This window comes from Colossoma macropomum, unplaced genomic scaffold (assembly GCF_904425465.1).
Source record: "Colossoma macropomum unplaced genomic scaffold, Colossoma_macropomum, whole genome shotgun sequence".
Lineage (NCBI taxonomy): Eukaryota > Metazoa > Chordata > Actinopteri > Characiformes > Serrasalmidae > Colossoma > Colossoma macropomum.
The window spans coordinates 828,134-848,961 of NW_023494809.1; the positions used below are offsets into that span (position 1 = coordinate 828,134).

The 20,828-nt window shown below is 40.6% G+C and overlaps 1 protein-coding gene across 1 annotated transcript in view; it reads right to left on the reverse strand.

Annotated features, from left to right (window-relative positions):
• Nucleotides 1-20,828, reverse strand: part of myom3 (myomesin 3) — a 100,215-nt gene that overhangs the window by 36,691 nt on the left and 42,696 nt on the right. The window contains exons 11-17 of the mRNA XM_036558362.1: nucleotides 17,545-17,686; nucleotides 14,191-14,390; nucleotides 12,713-12,766; nucleotides 11,108-11,235; nucleotides 5,178-5,361; nucleotides 3,875-4,049; nucleotides 3,400-3,521 (exon numbers count right to left, since the gene is read on the reverse strand). Coding sequence (XP_036414255.1) covers nucleotides 3,400-3,521; nucleotides 3,875-4,049; nucleotides 5,178-5,361; nucleotides 11,108-11,235; nucleotides 12,713-12,766; nucleotides 14,191-14,390; nucleotides 17,545-17,686 — 1,005 coding nt within the window. The remainder of the gene's footprint in view (nucleotides 1-3,399; nucleotides 3,522-3,874; nucleotides 4,050-5,177; nucleotides 5,362-11,107; nucleotides 11,236-12,712; nucleotides 12,767-14,190; nucleotides 14,391-17,544; nucleotides 17,687-20,828) is intronic.

The following is a 20,828-nucleotide window of genomic DNA, read 5'->3' on the forward strand; positions in this document are numbered from 1 at the left end:
GAGGATGACCAACACAAACTGTGCAGCAGCAGATGAGCTATCGTCTCTGACTTTACATCTACAAGGTGGACCGACAAGGTAGGGGTGTCTAATAGAGTGGACAGTGAGTGGACACAGTGTTTAAAAACTCCAGCAGCACTGCTGTGTCTGAACTACTCAGACCAGCACAACACACACTAACACACCACCACCACGTCAGTGTTACTGCAGTGCTGAGAATGATCCACCACCCAAATAGTACCTGCTCTGTGAGGGTCCATGGGGGTCCTGACCACTGAAGAACAGGGTAAAAGGGGGCTAACAAAGTATCAGAGAAACAGATGGACTACAGTCTGTAACTGTAGAACTACAAAGTGCACCTATATAGTAAGTGGAGCTGATAAAATGGACAATGAGCGTAGAAACAAGGAGGTGGTCATAACGTTATGCCTGATCTGTGTATGTCTAGCGATTTGGCATTCATCCAATTTAACATTTAGTGCACTATTTGGCTGTGAGAGCCATAGTTTCATGACTTATATAGGACTAGAACTAAGGACTAGCTGCACCATTTGGGATTCAGCCCAACAGAAACTTTTAATGATTTCTATGCCTTTTTAAGCAGGTTGGGCAGCTGCAGCACCTAAACAATGAATGCTCTGCTGAAAAACAAAAGCTAATGTGGCTAATAATGTATTTGTGGTTCTCATCTCATGTCTTTTCAAAGGAATACTTCATCCAAACATGCTAGCTTGGCTAACATCTATAAAAGCTAGCAGTGCGCAGTTGATGTGATGCTTAGTGCAGCCCTATTAGCTTCCTTTTATCATTAGCGCTGCTTTCAGCGACATTGGCCTTTATTCAAATGTAAATGTGAGTAATTACTTAGACTGGTGACCACATTATGACTGAAAACTTGATTTTTATGTAAATACAAACCCTAATTAATGTGCTGACAGAGCAATGAAGCACAATGCTTACACTAATAGATGAGGATAAAGTTGCTAACGTAGCATAGCAATGAGTTCAGAGGAAAAAAAACACACCCGGGTTGTTTCTTGTTTCTTGTTATATCAGTCTGCTCTTCACTGTACCGTCTCTGGGGGCCGGAAATTAAATCGGCTGAAGCAGCGCAGAGGCCTGGATAATGTTGTACAAAACAGCGCTAGCCGGCGAGCGGAGTGTCTATCTGTGCATTTATCTGTCGATTCATAGAGAGATTTGCTGGCTGAAAGGACAGAATGTCAGCCCTATCGTTGTCTGATCGAGCATGGGTGTATTTGTAAATTGCATCAGCGTGAGTGACAGTAGAAATGAGTAGCCATTAGCGCGTAGCGGTCTGGCGCGAGCACATTATCCGGCAGCCTATTACAGGTCACAGCTGTGCCAGACGTGGCCGATTCCATTCCAAGACTTCACCGGCAGCAAGCCTTTTTTTTCTGGCCCTGTTATGCCAGGATTGCAGGAGCGGAATAACAGGCTGCATACAGGCATTTCTGTTATGCGTCTGAATGCAGGAACTACCCTGCTGAAATAAATCATAGAAACCATTATGAGTGTCTGCTGCTTCCTGGTGACGTCCAAAAGTCACTTATGGTATTCCTGATGGGCTGATCTCACAGTGTAAAGGACTCCAGATGCATTTGCCGGCTTCCTAGCGGGATCTGTGCTACAAGACACTAGTGGTATCTAATTTTAACCATGAAGCCAATTTTATCACCTTTTAATCCAGGGGTGCACAGCTCTGGGCCTGGAAGGCCGGGTCCAGCTAGTTTGGTGATTTACCCACTCAAACAAACATGATTACACTCATTTGTTAATTGCCAGGTTTAGTGGGTGTGTTTAAGTACGGCAGGGGTCGGCACCATGTGGCTTCAGAGCCGCATGCGGCTCTTTTACTGTCCTGTTGTGGCTCCACAGCAGAATTAGATTTGTAGGTAAAAATAAAATAATCCTCCTTTACAGTAAAATAAAGCTCTGCTGATCGTTCAACACCGTTTAACAATAAAAGGTCTTAAACTCTGGAGTTAATGTAGAACTGCTAATTCACCCTTTAACCCTGAAGATTAGCACAGTCTGCTGGTCACCATAGTAGCGCAGACAACAATCTGGCCTAGCTAGTGGCTAACGAAAAGGCAAAGAGAAAGTTTTAAGACGAACGTCGATAATTTGGAGACGAATGAACTTATTTGTGTCTATAATCACGCCTGATTATCCTGATACGTTTAATCTGCAACAAGAAACTATCAAACACTAAAAAGTCACGTGGCTGAAGCCAGATTCTCATTCGCCAGCTTCTCATTTGAATTGTCCCGTTCCACCTTAAATGGTGCAGCAGTTACATTCTGGCGACTCAGGTGCCATTTAAGGTAGAACAGGAAAATTCTAACAAGAAGCTGTTGAATGAGAAGCTAACCTTGTAAAAAAATTGAATGTTGAGAGACGTTTTACAAGAAACTGTTCAACAATTGTGGAAAAGTTTCCTGCCAGAGATGCGAGAAAAGCAGCTATAGCTGAGCTAAAGCTTAAAGCAGAGCAAAGTAAGTCTGTGTTTTTGTTTACATTATATTTTTTAGCCTATACTAGTACATCAGCACATACTGAGACATATTTACAGCCAAGAGTTGTGGCTCCCAAGGTGGTTTGATTTTTGTTGAAAGGACAAAAAGGCTCTTCTTAACATTTGGGTTGTGACCCCTGCAATGGGGAAACCTCCCAACCTAATGATTGTAATGATATTTTCAGCACGGTTATGTTTGATAGATATAAAAATGTACAACAGCTTTCATTACCATCAACAGTTTAACTCCAGCACTCTTAAAGGGCCCATATCCCACATTTAATAACATTTATCTGGCTTACAACCTCGCTTTTCCCTTTGAACTCAACAGGCTGCTACTGTACTCATATCATGGAGGCCGAAGTAATACGTAAACATCGTAAAATCTAAACATCCACTCCCCAGTTCACACAGTCATTTACATCTAACTGCCTATTCAGCCTACAGCAGTTTAGCTCCGCCCATTCGTACTGAGTTCTACTGAGTGTTTTAGCTCTGACTGCTTTTTAAATGAGGCGCAGACCACAGCTATCAGTCTTGAGGCCGAGGGTGGAAAACGGTCATGTAAAAATGATTTATGACCATTTTTGTTAAATCAAACCACACCAGTGTTATTAGTGGACCTCAAGGGAGAGAATACAAGAAAAATGTATGATATGGACCCTTTAAGACACATATTTGCAAATGATCTCTGATAGGAGAGCCCTTCATCTGACCCCAGAACAGTATGCCTTGAAACTTTAACATTGTTTATATAATAGTTAAAAATCTTGTTAAAAAAGAGGAAAATTTAGTTTTCAATATATGTGGCCCTTTTAAAAAAGTCCTTTAAGGCCACAGGTTCAGTACTAATTTCTTACCTTTAGCAGCTTTGACTCGAATTGGCCGAGATTCCTCGGAATAACGACTGTTTCCTGCTCGTCCCACAGACTTCACCCGGAAGACGTACTCCTTATTCGTCTTCAGGCCGTGCACTGTGAACCTGAGAAAGAAAACAAGTCGTAATGTTCATATGATCCACACAGTCACTCTGACAGACTGTAATACACTACAGGAAGTATAGGGGGCGATATGGCTTCTACTGTTTCATTTAAAAAGTGCTCTATAATGTTCATATGATCCACACAGTCAATCTGACAGACTGTAATACACTACAGGAAGTGTAGGGGGCGATATGGCTTCTACTGTTTCATTTAAAAAGTGCTCTAAGGTGGGTAGAAGTGGACGATGGCATATTAAAAAAGTTTTATTCAGTATGGAAATGAACTGAGGCTGTGGCTCCACACTAATCAACTCATTTTGTTATGTTAATGCTTTCATCAGGGAGAATCAGACCTGGCTCCAGAGACTGGTTTGTTGTTGATGGTTCTCCAGTCTGACGTCCCCACCTCGCTGCAGTACAGATAGTATCCCAGAATGCCCTCCGTGTCCTTAGGCTCTTTCCACAGCAGCAGAACTGACCTCTCCGTATCAGGGATGGCTTGAACACTGTGGGGGGCAGCGGGCACCCCTACAAATGAGAATATACATTTAAGTAAAGCACAAAAAACACCTGAATGTACAGAATTTCCCACCCCGACCCAAATGTACTCAATCAGCCAAGACATGATTGGTCTTCAGCTTTGCACTGGAACAACAAGGATAATGTAGCTAACAAGGAATGCAAACTAATTAGCACTGTGCTAACTGCAAGCCTAAACAGGAAAAAAATGGTATCTTGTCAAGCAAAATTATCTTAAATATAGTAAAGAAATCTAATATTTACAACAATGAGATTGTTGTAAGCTTAATTTCAGATTATTCAACTTATTTCTAGACATTTTTTACTTGTTTTAAGTAATTTTATCAAGTAAAATTATCTCATTATACTGACAGATAATTTTGCTTGTTGTAAGAAATGTGCTTGAAACCAGCTAAATTATCTGCAAGTCAGATAATTTTACTTAATAAAATGACCCAAAACAAGTAAAAAAAAATCTGGAAATAAGCTAAATAATCTTATAATAAATGCACAACCATCTCAAAATGGGAAATGTGATATATATCGACTAGATCTGAGATCATTTTACTTGACAAGATCCCATTTTTTGCAGTGTAAATTATCACACGCTTATCCTGAACTGTGTTGGGTTCAGTAATCTCAGACTTGCTTATGTGGTTATGGTAACTTTAACCTGACATAATGATATAAACACATCATGGCAGATTTCATATGCTGTCATAACAGTTATGACAGATTTTGTTCAGAAATATCCCTGTCAGAAAAGCCAGCACAGACCAGCATGGCCAACCGTCAGTTTTGTTATGTCAGCTAACAGACACCTGTGCTGGTTAGCATCACACTGAGTGATGGGGGGAGACGGGGGGCCATCCTACCCATCCAGACACAGCGAGACCAACTGTGTTCTCTTGGACTCCCGGCCACGGATGGCTATTTTTGGGATTTTTATATTGCATAAACATGAACTAAAGTACATATCTGAAAACAGCATCAGCCATCATAAAACCTGAAAACCGTCCATTTGTTTGTCCATTTTTGTAGCTAACAGTAGGTCATACAGTGTCACTTTCACTCCACTATCCAGTCCTTTACACTGCACCTATACTCTTGGGGTCTCTAATATGTGGGTCCACCCACCGAGCGGTTCTCCCAGTGTGATGGGCTGGCTGGGCTCCGAGGGGTCACTGATGCCGTACTTGTTGATGGACCGAATGCGGAAGCAGTAGGCCTTTCCCTTCTGCAGGTCAAACGCAGCAAACCTCGTAGATCTGACCGTCATGTCCATGCTGGCCAGGTGCCAACTCTCCTTACCGGCAATGGACTAAAAATTCATCACATCACATCAAACAGCATTTAGTGTTTAATGAAATAGTCACCACTCAGTATTCACTAATGAACCTTCAGGAAAATATGCAGCTAAACTAGAGGACATCTATCTAACTTTCTTTCTGTCTGTCTGTCTGCCTGTCTATGTATCTATCTGTCTATCTGTCTATAGTTGTATGCAAATGGTTTGGCTCCCCTGGTCAGATGATACATTCTGTTGATTTTCTACATGTAAATAAGTGAACAGATTCTCTACAGAGACACACTTCTGCACATTTTAATACACAATTATTGTTTATTTGCTGAATATAACATTGTGCATTTCCAATGGTTATTGCATATTTCATAATTTTTTCCCAATATGTTAAACTCAGCAAATAAAAGGAAATTGTCCACTCACAAAAGGAAGGAAAAATCAGTGAACAAACTAGATTTGTCAAAACTGGAGTTCAACCATGATTAACAGCTACAGAGAAAATGAGGCTCCTAACAACCACCTGGAAGACCTGGGAGACACCAAAACAGCAAACTTGGCAAACAACGGACTGACCTCCCCAGAGTCCAGACCTCAACATCATTGAATGTGTTTAGAATTACTTGGATCGTGAGAAACAGGAAGTGCAACCAATGTCTAAGACTGAACTTTGAAGGTTCATATTACTGTATATACACAGTGTTCTGTATATGTCTATCTGTCTATCTATCTACATATATATAGTCGTTTTTCAGTTTTTGAAATCATTTGAAAATACCTGTTCACCTTTACATTGTGTGTAAATTTCATGATGAATGGACCAAAACAAATGACCCAAAATTACTTGGAAAAAAACTCTGGTTCCATTGACTTACATTAAAAGTAAAGTGTGTTTTTTTCCTTCTCCTGTAAAGTTACCATTTTGTATCATTATATATACAGTGGGGCAAAAAAGTATTTAGTCAGCCACTGATTGTGCAAGTTCTCCTACTTAGAAAGATGAGAGAGGTCTGTAATTTTCATCATAGGTACACTTCAACTATGAGAGACAAAATGAGAAAAAAAAATCCAGGAAATCACTTTGTAGGATTTTTAAAGAATTTATTTGTAAATTATGGTGGAAGATAAGTATTTGGTCAATAACAAAAGTTCAACTCAATACTTTGTAACATAACCTTTGTTGGCAATGACAGAGATCAAACATTTCCTGTAAGTCTTCACCAGGTTTGCACACACTGTAGCTGGTATTTTGGCCCATTCCTCCATGCAGATCTCCTCTAGAGCAGTGATGTTTTGGGGCTGTCACTGGGCAACACGGACTTTCAACTCCCTCCACAAATTTTCTATGGGAGTTGAGGTCTGGAGACTGGCTAGGCCACTCCAGGACCTTGAAATGCTTTTTACGGAGCCACTCCTTCGTTGCCCGGTGTGTTTGGGATCATTGTCATGCTGGAAGACTCAGCCACCATCCATCTTCAATGCTCTCACTGATGGAAAGAGGTTTTGGCTTCAAATCTCACGATACATGGCCCCGTTCATTCTTCCCTTAACACGGATCAGTCGTCCTGTCCCCTTTGCAGAAAACAGCCCCATAGCATGATGTTTCCACCCCCATGCTTCACAGTAGGTATGGTGTTCGTGGGATGCAACTCAGCATTCTTCTTCCTCCAAACACGACGAGTTGAGTTTTTACCAAAAAGTTCTATTTTGGTTTCATCTGACCACATGATATTCTCCCAGTCCTCTTCTGGATCATCCATATGCTCTCTGGCAAACTTCAGACAGGCCTGGACATGTACTGGCTTAAGCAGGGGGACACGCCTGGCACTGCAGGATTTGAGTCCCTCTTGGCGTAGTGTGTTACTGATGGTAGCCTTTGTTACTTTGGTCCCAGCTCTCTGCAGGTCACTCCTCAGTTCCCTCCGTGCAGTTCTGGGATTTTTGCTCACCATTCTCATGATCATTTTGACCCCACGGGATGAGATCTTGCGTGGGGCCCCAGATCGAGGGAGATTATCAATGGTCTTGTATGTCGTCCATTTTCTTACAATTGCTCCCACAGTTGATTTATTCACACCAACCTGCTTGCCTATTGTAGATTCACTCTTCCCAGCCTGGTGCAGGTCTACAATTTTCTTCCTGGTGTCCTTCGACAGCTCTTTGGTCTTGGCCATGGTTGAGTTTGGAGTCTGACTGTTTGAGGCTGTGGACAGGTGTCTTTTATACAGATAACGAGGTCAAACAGGTGCCATTAATGCAGGTAACGCGTGGAGGACAGAAGAGCTTCTTAAAGAAGAAGTTACAGGTCTGTGAGAGCCAGAAATCTTGCTTGTTTGTGGGTGACCAAATACTTATCTTCCACCATAATTTACAAATAAATTCTTTAAAAATCCTACAAAGTGATTTCCTGGATTTTTTTTTCTCATTTTGTCTCTCATAGCTGAAGTGTACCTATGATGAAAATTACAGACCTCTCTCATCTTTCTAAGTAGGAGAACTTGCACAATCAGTGGTTGACTAAATACTTTTTTGCCCCACTGTATATACACTGTGATGGACTGGCGACCTGTCCAGGGTGTATCCTGCCTTCTGCCCAATGACAGCTGGGATAGGCTCCAGCACCCCATCGTGACCCAGAAGGATAAGCGGTTTAGATGATGTGTGTGTGTGTGTGTGTGTGTGTATATATATATATATATATATATATATATATATATATATATATATATTTGGCAGAATTTGGCAGAAGATCAATATATGAAACAATCTACACACTTATTATGTAATCCTTCATGAAAATGTGATTCCAGACTTTTGACCTGTACTGTACTATTAAATTTCTTTTATTCTTTTCTTATAGATTTCAGTCTGATGGATGCTCTTGCTCCTCCGTCCACGTTTGTCTTCTCGTTTTTAATAAAAATTACATTTAAATAAAAAAAGGACGTTTCTATGAAGTTAATCTTTTTCATATTGTCCTGAATGAAGGTAGATGAGCTCCACAATTTCAGCGCCTCTTGATGGATCGGACAGTTTTATTACAGAGCTACTTATAAAAAAGTCCAATAAAAAGCGCGTGTCCTGTGGCACTTCACAGCTTTGCCTCGCTCATTATGATCTCGGCAGGCTGCTGGCGTCTTCCTCCCGGATGATATTGGGGAGAAATTCAGCCGTTCCTGTGCCGCAGATATGAAACCGGCACCTCTGGCAGTGTAAGACTGAGCGAGGCCCTATTAGACGACTTGAACTTTCAAAACAGCTTCCAAACTTTGGAAATAAAAACAGGGAAGATATTATTTCAGCTTTTTCTTCGCTGTGCGGGCGGCCCAAGTTGAAACGCCACCCACTGCGCGCGCTGAAACTCTCGCTGAGCGTAAAACAAACTGGTGCGGCTTAGAGAAGCTGCTTGTCTCTTTGAAGCTAATGGGGGAGTAAACTGCACAGCCGGAGTTCAAATGAACAGCTTTAGGGCGCGTTAGGTTTTTCGGTTTCTAATGATTCCTCCTGTTCTCTCCTTCCACAAAACCACCCACCACCCGTCTCCCCTGCTGTAGCTTTAACAAGCCTAGGGGTCAAAGGGCAGAGTTAGGCTCAATCCAATGTCTTATTTGTACACCTACCCCTTGTTTTCGAGTGTCATCTTCCCCTCGGAACTGAGTTACAAGGGGTAGTGATTGAAATCCTCCCTCTGAAATGGGATAAAGCTCAAATAAAGAAGAACATGACTTCATTAACAGCTACCAGCGCTGCTCTGTAGGCGACCCTGCCAGTCTGCAGTGACAGCAGAGGAGGGTAAAGTTCAGCTCCTCACTGCTGGGCTTTAGTTACATTTAGGGCATCATATGCCTTCAAAGACCCACCACTAATTCTTCAGTGATATGAAGCTGAAGTCAGATATTCACCAGCTTCTTGGTTGAATTTTCCCGTTCCACCTTAAATGGTGGAACCATTAAACCATTCAAGGTGGAAGGGGAAATTTAGTTAGCTACCGAGACATCATCAGACTATTAGTGATTTTTATTCTTGTTATGAAGAAAAGGATCATAATACATTGAAACGACATTAAACTAAGATAAAACAATGTTTATTGTAATTATTAACTGAGAAAATTCTCACATATGTGTCGCTCGCTGAGCCATCTTGCCGGTTTTTCTTTTTTTTTTCTGGAGTGAGTCTCTAAAAACCTCCATTTGGAGGGTCATGTAGCCCAAACACTTCGCCCCACCCCTCTATCTCAACAACAATCAGGACACCCTACCCTTAGACGTGAACGTGCACAACGTAGGGCTAAGGGCTAAGCAGTAGTAGTGAGGGGTAAAATGGGATTGGACCTTAGTTTGACTATTACGCTACTACTATGTGTATTCGGGACTAGACTCAGACTCGAGACTAAAGATGCAACAAGATTTCAGCTTGAGAAAGACAGCGTTTAAAGGAATGAAGCAAAACAGCTTGAAACACTTGGCAGTGGGGAACACTCAGGGCCCTCTTGGCCCTCAGAGAAGCAAAATAAAAAATAAATGTCTGTAATTGTACGTTATTTTTGTTTAATAAATTCATAATGCTTGTATTATAACTTGACAAATATTGTAGTAATACTCTTATTTCATTGTTAAGTTTTGGTTGGAAACAAAAGAGCTAAGTTCTTGAAATAGCCAATAGAAAATGATCCACTCAGATTGTTTTCTCTGGGGTATCTAAGCAGATACAGCCAAACGAGCTCTCCCATTGGTCAGGACTTCAGGAGCTGAACTGAAGGCCTTAAACATTAAATGAAATACCAACATAATTAGAAACTTGCAGTCAGGCAAATTTTGATTTACAGTGGGTGAGAAAACACATCACTCTGGTCCTTCTGGAAGTTCTAGATAAGTCACAGACCATGAATGCGAGTCAGAGTCGAAGTAAGTTTCGGTTGGTTGTTAGGAATGGAAAACAGCGGCAGCTTTACTGGAGGAGTCACTGTAAATCTGATAGATATAAGCTCAAATATATATTAAAGTCTGTTACAAATATCAAATATCCAGGTTTAATTGGGAAAAAACATAAAAGGCGGCCTGAACAGTGGTTACACAGCAAGGAACAGCCCAAAAATTCACTATTTACTAGAACAGCCACAAAATGTTCCAGTGAATTGGCATTATCTTAGCGCTAACATACCACTAGAAATTAGCATTATCATAGACATGTGGCCCAAACTGAAGGCCTAGCTCTAATAGTCAAAGTTCACCACTGATAACAAATATGCTATTTAGCGCAATAGCTAATTTAGCTGAGGTCGGATTCACTAAATACTAAGAAATTCTGAAATCTATGTTAAATTCTCAAAGATTCTACTTTTCCTTTTTTAATTCTCAATTTTAGTCGTGTACAGTCCCACCTGTTAGCTAGGTCTCGCTGTTTCACACCGTGATGGAGGGTGAAGGCATCAGCTTCCTCTGAGACACGTGAAGCTCAACCACGTCTTTTCAAACTGCCTCCAAAGCAAAGTCATTGGAGCTCAACACGCTTGGAGGAGAACACTAACTGCTAGTCCCTGAGTGATGGGGCGAAATGGAGGACCGTCCTAACCACCCAAGCTCTCTTGGACTCCGAGCCACAGATGGCTGTGGCATCACTGCATATCGAACTCATAATCTCCTGACGATAGAGCCACTCAGGAACACCGAGGCTTCCACTTTTCACTCAAATATTTATGCTAATAATACTATTTAGGATGAAAAACTAACTCAGTTAAAACTAAACGAATGTAAAATAGAAGCATCACCCGTTCTACGAAGTAAGTGAGCGGTTCTTTGCCGCGTGGGTCCGGTTCAGTCCAGCTGATCACAGCGTAGGAGTCACTCAGCTCACACACATGCACATCGGTCGGAGGGAACGGCACACGGATCTGACCTGCAGGAGGAAGAGAGAGAAAGAAGAAGAGGATGAGACAGTGAGAGTATCAGTATTGACTCGGTATAGACTGAATTGAGATTCAATGATTTAACTATGATTCTCTGGAAAATTATCCAATAATTTAATTATGATCCTTTAGGAAATGCTTCAATGATTCATTTATGGTTCTTTAGGTAACATAGCAATGATTTGGTTATGATTTTTCTGGAAATGATTCAATGATTCAATTTAAGGTTCTTTAGGAAACAAAGCAATGATTCAGTTTTGATTCTTTAGGAATAATACAATGATTTGTTTATGATTCTTTAGGAGATGATTCCATGATTTGTTTAAGAGACTTCATGAAATGCTTCAATGCTTCATTCATAGTTCTTGAGGAAACGAAGCTATGTTTTGGTTATAATTCTTTAGGAAATTATTCAATGATCTGTTTGTGATTCTTTAGGAAATGATTCAATGATTTGTTTATAATTTTTTAGTAAATGATTCAGTGATTCCTTTATGATTCTTTAGGAAATTATTCAATTATTTGTTTATGAGGCTTCATTAGATGCTTCAATGATTCATTTATAGTTCTTTGGGAAACAAAGCAATGATTTGATTACGATTCTTTAGGAAATGATTTGGTTATTAGTTTATGGTTCCTTAGGAAGTGGTTCAGTGATTTGCTTCTAGTTCTTTAGGAAAGGATTCACAATGATTTGATTCAGTTCAGTCATTTGACATTCTTTTGTAAACAATTTGTAAAAAAAGCATGATTGAAAGAAGCATTTAATGATGTTAAAAAATACTACTGTAACAAAACGACAGAATGTATTGTTTTTATTGTCCTTATAGAAGCCATAAAGAACATTTTATAAAGTTTGTTTCATGAAGTGTTTTGTTAAAAATGGGCAATTTATTTAGTATTATATTAAATTAAACAAGCTATTTCTAGTTGTTTCTTATCTTAAAATGTAATTTTAACATCAAACCATTGTTGCCTCCATAAGTTCGCAACATAACTTTAACGAAATATCAAAGTTATAACAATAATACGTTTTCTTTGGGGACTATTTTGCCTTAGAACACCCTGCATATATCCCTCCATCATGAATGTGCTTTAAAAAATACATTTTTGGCAGAAAATCTAGCTCAAAACTATCGTGAAACAATGTCTCAGTGAATTCATAACCATTTCATGTAGTAACTTTGTGTGAGGGAGCTTTTAGAGGTGGATGTCTGGTTCCTATCACCACCACTGTGAACAGTTCTGACTCGGTAAGTTTCTCTAGAACAGAGCGTTTCACACCAAACCACTCTGAATGACTCTGTTTACATCTTAACCAGTTATTTATGCAGAAATTTTGAAAAATTGGTGGAATTCCCCTTTACAGTGGGAGAAATCATCAAGTAAAATCAGAAGACGTTTCACAGCCTTCCTTGTCATCAGCTGCAGGGTTTGTTCTGATGAGATTTATGGTTCGTGTCTTACTCTCCAGCTGGTCCTTGGTGATCACAATCTCTCTCCCCGCGTCCACCTTGACCACTGAAAGACAGAGAGAACAAAAGAAATGGACTCAGAGGGAAACGAAGGCAGCCATCAGCAGCAGCAGTGAACAGTGTGACAGAAATAAAGGTATTTAATAAGAGAGCCCAGCGGGAGAGACGAGCTGACAGTTCCAGGATAAATCTTAATTCCTCTCGTTTGAGCACAGATACCATCGAGTCTGAAACATGACGTCCAGCCGCCGGACCTGATCACGAGAGCTGTATCAGCGATAAGGAGGCGTCTGACAGAGGTGCTTGAATAAAGGAGATATGAAGGACGGCGTGTGGAGCCTGAGGCCTGATGCTGGCGGACGGTGTGTGATCTGATGATATGAGATCATAAACTCATCACCATGACGATGCATGTCTTCCTCCAATATCTGATACATTAACTGTATTATTGTTTATGTACTCACTAATTATTAAAATGAGTTTATTTAAACTTATATTTTTATTTTATATATAAAAAAAAATTATTTTAAGCCTAAAGAAACCACAGACTGACTGGACACACTCCCAAAAATGTGGAATCACTTTTCATTATAATTACTGCATTTTTAATTATTTTTTTCAGTAATAACTTAAAAGATATTTTAGATATTTTATTCAATATTTCAAAAAATTTGGAAAAAACAGTATTAGATTTTTTAATATAATATGTATGGTAAATAGCTGTTGACAGAAATGTTTGAAATTATTATAAAAATATTTTTTATTGTAATAAAATTTTTATAACATTATCTGCCTCAAGGTTTGACCATGACTTCTGAAATAATAAATCATTTCATTCTTGAAATTAAGTTTACTTCATTCTAATTTTATTACAAATGTATTGTGTATATTAATTTTAATGCAATTTTATTCTGAATATTATTTTTAAAGGAATTTTATTTTTCATTTGAAATTTATTCTGCATATTAATTGAATTATAATTTAATTCTGCGTGTTAAATTTACTATAATTTAATTTATGGATATTAAGTTTCATTCTGGATGTTGATTTTAAAATCTATTTCTGGGTATTACATTTATTTTACTTTATATATATATATATATATACATATTTATATATATATATATTAAGTTTATTATAACTTCATTCTGTGTATTAATTTAAATATAATTTAAATGAATATGTTTAAACCAATTTAAATAAAATGCAATTTCAATCTGGATATTAATTTTATTAGAACTTCAAAATTTTAAATATTAATTTTCTTAAAACTTCCTTCTGGATGTTCTAAGTTTTCTTTTACAGCTCTGTTCATCATTCTGGACAATCTAATATTCCTACATTTTTACAGCTTTATTAAATTATCGTTTTATACTGCTTTATATTAAAACGTCTTTATATTATTGAAATCTGTATTTCACATTTTTTTAATTGTCTCTAATACTGATTAGTATTATGATACTCCATTACCCATAGTCCTGCTGGGCTCCAGGGGATCGGAGGTGAGGATGGGGTGTGTGGGTTTGGACGGGCGTCCCACGCCGGCCTGGTTAACGGCGCACACTCTGAACTGGTACATGGTGTTTTCCTTAAGACCCATCACAGGATAATAACACACCTTCTGAGGAACCTCATTACAGCGGATCCACTGCAGAGAACCAAGCTCACTCCTACAGAGAGGGGGAGAGAGAGAGAGAGAGAGAGAGAGAGAGACTTGACTTTGAAACACCTGTAATGTACCATCAAACTCATCAAACAAAAGTAATCAGCCAACATAAACAATCAGCACAATAACAGAACCTTCACTGCATCACAGAGTTACCGAAACCCACCCCCTGCTCATCAGGTTCACAGATATAGCCCCCAACCCCCCATACAGCAAAAAAACAATCCACATCATCAATAGGGCTATGATAAGCATATTCCAAATTAAGCCGTTTCAAAACCAGACCCCTTACCATCAGAGCAGGGTCAGCACCCCCACTTCCCTTAACTGTGTTCTTCCTGGTACACCAGATTTATCCTCTTAGAAGCAGAGTACTTTGGTCTGTTTGTGGTTAATGTACAGCCCTCCACTTGAGGTCCCCCATTCTTTTCTCAATGGGCCTTTTGTACAGGGGCCCACCAGCTACCTTTCAGGGACCAAGACCGCTGAAACTCCCTAGAGTCGGGGCCCCCAGTCGAAGGAGCTTTCCCTGACCCTCTTGTCAGTCTTCCCTTTCCACATTGACCTCCAGCTCTGGAAAGTCTTCCACTTCCACTCTGGCGGTCTTCAGCAGCAGACACACTCAAATACTCCAAAACAGCAGCAGACAAGTCGGCCCTACACTGGTCCAGCACTAGACGCATGGACCTAGGTCTCACCAGGCCTGCTAACTGACCTGCCGTTAACCAACACAACCAACAGAGAGAGAGAGAGAGAGAGAGAGAGAGAGAGAGAGAGAGAGAGAGAGAAAGAAAGAGAGGACAGAGAGAATAGAGAGAGAGAGATAGACAGATAGATAGATAGATAGATAGATAGATAGATAGATAGATAGATAGATAGAGAGAGAGAGAGGGAGAGATAGAGAGAAAGAGAGAAAGAGAGAAAGAGAGAAAGAGAAAGATAGATAGATAGATAGATAGATAGATAGATAGATAGATAGATAGATAGATAGATAGAGATAAATAGATAGATAGAGAGAGAGCAGAGAGAGAGAGGGAGAAAGATAGATAGATAGATAGATAGATAGATAGATAGATAGATAGATAGATAGATAGAGAAAGAGAGAGAAAGAGATAGACACAGATAGAGAGAGAGAGAAAAGAGATAGATAGACAGAGAGAGAGAGAAAGAGATATATAGAAAGAGAGAGAGAGAGAAAGAGAAAGATAGATAGATAGATAGATAGATAGATAGATAGATAGAAAGAGAGAGAGAGAGAGAGAGAGAGAGAGAAAGAGAAAGATAGATAGATAGATAGATAGATAGAAAGAGAGAGAGAGAGAGAGAGAGAGAGAGAGAGAGAGAGAGAGAGAGAGAAAGATTCTACGATTTTCTTACATTTTACTTTTTACTCCTGATGTCATCTTATAATGTTTCTGTGGGTTCATTTTTACAGCCTCTCTTAATCCTTTATAATTGCTCAGGCTGTTTTTGTTACTGTGCCTTTAAGACTGACACATGTAAATGAGCCATGTTCTGATTGGCTGGCCGGTATTACTTCATTCAAAAAAGCAGTCCAGGCTGAAACACTCCTCATAACTTCAGTGTGAGTGGGCGGGGCTAAACTGGCTGTGTAAGCCAATAGACATAAATGTGTTGGTCGTTTTGACATTACAAAAACAATGAATTGAAAACAGGCTGTTTTTCCAGCTTGGTTTCCATAAATGTGCTAAACTAATGGGGGAGTAAAACCATGTTTACGTACTGCAGCAAACGCTCTAATTTATTTTTTAGGTGAGGAAAAAGTAGTAAAAGTGTATCTGTAAGGTGTCTTTAAGGTATCATCTCTCTCTGTGTTTCACTGTTTGAACTGAGTGTTTTACTCGCTAAAGAAATGAAAACCTGAGAGAACCTGAAAAACAACAGTTTCTACATTTACATGTTCCTGAAAATGACGACACGCCCAGCTCAGCGCAGGAGAAACGACAATAACAACAGCAGAAATGAAGATGATTGTGGAAAACGTGGCTGTGAGCGGAGAAACGAGAGACTCGCCGTCACCTGGAAAACAAAGTAGGAGAAAACAAAACCCCCAAACTTCTCACAGAGCTGTGAGGTGTTGCTAGGAAACAAGCTCCCCGTCTCCCAGCGACATCCATCCCGAACAGACACCCCCTCTCTCTATCTCTCTCTCTCTTCACTTTTTCCATCTTTCTTTCTCTCTTCTTTCTCTGTCCCTCTCTCTCTCTCCCTTCATTTTCCAACCCATTCTCTTTCCATTCACCTTTCTCATCTGTCTTTTCCTCTCTCTCTCTCTCTCTTCTCTTTCTGGATCCCTTTCTCTTGCTTTTCCATCCTTCTCTTCCTTTTTCTCTATTCCTTGCCTCTCTCTCTCCCTTCTCTCACTCTCTCTTTCTCTCTCCCTTCTCTCCTCCATTACTCTCTCTCCCTTCTCTTTCCCTATCTTTCTCTTCTTCCTCTTTCTCCATTCCTCTCTCTCCCTTCTCTTTCCCTATACTTGTCTCTTCCTCTCCTTTCTCTTTCTCTGCCTCTTTTTCCCCATCCTTCTCTCTCTCCTTTTCTTTCCAACCCCTCTCTCTCCTTCCCTTTCTCATCCTTCTTTCATCTTTCTCCTTCCCATTCCTCTCGCTCCTTCTCTTTCTCCATCCTTCTTTCTCCTTCTCTGTCTCCATCCCTCGCTCTCCTTTCTCTTCTCCATCCCTCTCTCATTTCTCTTCTCCATCCCTCTCTCATTTCTCTTCTCCATCCCTCTCTCTCTTGCTTCTCTCTGTCCATCCTCTTTCAGCATCCTTCTCTCTCTTTCTCATTTCTCTTTTCTACTCCCTCTCTCTCCCCATCCCTCCTTTACCACTCTTACCTTCTCTCTCTATCTCTCTCTCTCTCTCTCTCTCTCTCTCTCTCTCTCTCTGCGATACAGATGTGCGCACTGTGCTGCAGTTCTGTATTAAGGTGTGTAAGGCAGCGAGAGCTCCCCCAGTGGTGTACGGGAGTTGTTACAGCCACCTCTGTGTGTTTATTCTGAGAGCTGAAGGTCCAGAGACAGAACAGAAACCCGCCGTGACTCAGCGTCGCTCAGCAGCTCTTCTGTAATGCATCCAGCTCCTCGGTCGAGAGCTCTTAGTGCTTTTTGTACTTTCAAGTGTCGCCCACACACTGACCTCTCAATAAAGTAGCCTTGCACTTGGGCTGCCCCGTCCGCGCTGGGCGGCTTCCAGGAGAGGAACACGTAATCCCTGTTAACATCGGAGCACTCGACCTCCAGGGGGGATCCAGGAGCTCCGACCACTGCAGCAGGACCATCTGAAAGAGAAACGGAAATATACTGAATATCCTCTCTGCTGACATGGGTGCTCAACTGCGCACTCACAGTCTGTATAATCTCCATAAAAAACAATGACCAAATAGAATGAGACGCCACCATGCCTAGTGACAAGAGTGGGCTAGAGGGGTATAAAGCCCCCAGCTATGGGATGTTGTTAGGCACTGGAACTGTGTTCTCTGGACTGATGGAGCTCCATCCAATACCTTTGGAGTAGACAGGAAAAATCTCACTTTAGACAATAGTGGCACCACTGTAAGAGGTGAGTAGGCATGTTTACAACAGATGTATTGATGGTTCCATTTTTAATTTTGGTTGGAGTGCCCCTTTAAGCCTACTGTAACTAGCTAGGCTTTGTTAGCCTCTGTTTTCTAGCTAATGCCAAAGCTTTGGCCTCAAGGCTGTCGAGGATTCTTTATGCAAAGAGATGTTATGGCGAATCCAGTAACAAGAGACCACCAGGGAGGAGTTTCTAATAAAGTGGCCAGGGAGTTAGATAGATAAACAAAACAAGGAAAGGCAGAGTGTGAGAAAGGACACAGAAAGAGAAAGAATAAGAACAAGAGAGCAAGAGAGTGATCAATTGTTGGAGCTCCATGACTTTTTAGAACTGCATGATTTAAAACACTGACTCCCACTGATCTGTTATGAAGCCCCTCCAGCAGAGTAAGAAAGCGAAGAACTGAAGCTGTGCTCACTCTCCAGCGTCTCCTCGATCCCTCGCAGATTTGCAATGTAAATTCTGCCCCTGAGATTAGGCAGATGCAGGCGGTGGAGACGGGATCTCTAATTACTCCAGGCCAGAGCAGCCCAGCGCGGCTAATAAGACAGAAACGTCGATGCCGCCTGCGCTATCATCACCATTAGGAGCTCACCGCGCCAGCAGAGCAGGTTATTGATTCTGCGGAGGTGACCGTGATGAGAACTGGCTCTCGGACAAGCCACAGGTCACCTTGCTGGTGCTACATCATTTGGCCTGTTTAGGAGTTTCGAGCAGGCCAGCCTTCCAGACACCCCACTAATGGACCAGCATTATTTAAGGAACGCATGCAGGAATAAATTAAAGTCTTAAACTTAAATGAAACTTAGGAGTTTACTACAGAGAAAATGGGGCTCCTAACAACCACCTGGAAGACCTGGTAGACACCAAAACTGCCCCCATCATTTAAACAGCACTTAAAGCTTTCATCTCTGAGAGAGAGGAGAAAATCAAGCTGCTTCAGATCTGAAAACATCCACAGGTGTTTCTGTCCATCCTTCCACTGTGAGAAGACGACTCAGCGCTGTGGGTCTGAAAGGATGTGTAGCTGTCAAGAAGAACCTCACTGAGAAAAGGAGACGGACACATCAAACAAAGAAGCTGAACGATGGACTGACCACCCCAGAGTCCAGACCTCAACACCACTGAATGTGTTTGATTACTTCAGAAAATGATCAACCAGCTTCTAATTTTTTTTTGTTTTATTGTCTAGTTTATAATACTTCAAACTACAGTGCAAAGACTATTATTTAATAATAATGAATAATATAACAATATGAAGTGTTTTCACTTGTGATTTTATCACAGAATTGCACTGTTAGCCTATTTTAAGTAAAATGATGACATATTTGAAAAAATATAAGCAAACCCCATTTCTGGACAAGTTGGGATATTTGGTAAAATGTAAAAAAAAAAACAAGAATCTGTGATTTGCTGATTCTCTTGAACCTTTATTTAACTGATAAAAGTACAAAGAAAAGATTTCCAATATTTTCACTGAAAAACGAAATTTTTTTTTCTAAATGTAAACAAATTTAGAACTTTATGGCTGCAACACACTCAAAAATCGTTCGGACAGAGGCATGTTTACCACTGTATCATCTCTCCCTTTAATTAGACCTTTTAGTCGTTTGGAATCTGAGGATACTTCACTTTCGCAAATGGAATTTCTGCCCATTTCTGCTTGATTCAAGACTTCAGCTGCTGAACAGTCTGTGGACGTTGTTGTCCGATTCTCCTCTTCAAGGTGAGCCATACATTTTCAATAGGATCTGGACTGCAGGCAGGCCGGTCAAGCATACACACTCTGTGTCTACGAAGTCACGCTGTTGTAGCACGTGCAGAATAATGCCTGGCAACGTCCAGCTGAAATAACCATGGACTTCCTGGGAAAATATGTCATCTTTTTGGCAGCATATGTCTCTCTAAAATCACAATATACATCTCCACATCAATGGTACCTTCACACAAATTTAGGTCACCTATGCCATGGGCACTCATGCACCCCCACACCATGACAGATACTGGCTTTTGCACCTTTCGCTGATAAAGGTCTGGAAGGTCTCTTTTGTCTTTGGCATGGACAACTCATTGTCCGTTTTTCAAAACAAGCTGAAATGTGGACGCATCTGACCACAGCACACATTTCCACTCTCTTTCCGACCATCTGAGATGAACTCGGGCCCAGAGAACTCGGCGGTGTTTTTGCATTGAATTGATGTATGGCATTCTCCTTGCGTAACAGAGTTTCAGCTTGCATTTCTTGATGTAGTGGCGGACTATGTTAAGTGACAACAGTTTTCCTAAATGCTCTCGAGTCCAGGTGGCTATATTTGGCACAGTACCATGACGGTTTCTCATGCAGTGCTGTCTGAGGGCTTGAAGGTCACACACATTCAACAGGGGTTTCCTGCCAAGCACTACAAAGACTATCCGGAATCTTTTCACAATATTATGTACGGTAGATGGTAAAAGACCTACATTCTTTCTGTTACCAATTCACCAGCTTATTGTGGAATGTTTGAAAATGGTGTTACTTATTCTATAAACTGTATATACAGGATGATTCAAAAAGATTCCTCCGATTTCAAAATTATTTATTTCACTTGTAAATTATTACAGAACAATGCAGTAAACTGTAAATGGTTTAAATGAGCATAAAGTTTATTATGTAATTTTACAAGTGCTCAGTATGAACCTCCTCCAGCTGTACGGACAACTTGATTGAGCATGTCGGGTGCCGCTGCTGTCACGGATTTCGGAGATCATCCAGTGTTGTGGAACCAACGACGAACGCTCTGAGCTGTTGGAGCTTCACTGCCCATGAAAATCACGCTGCACAGTTATGACGGATTCACTCTTAT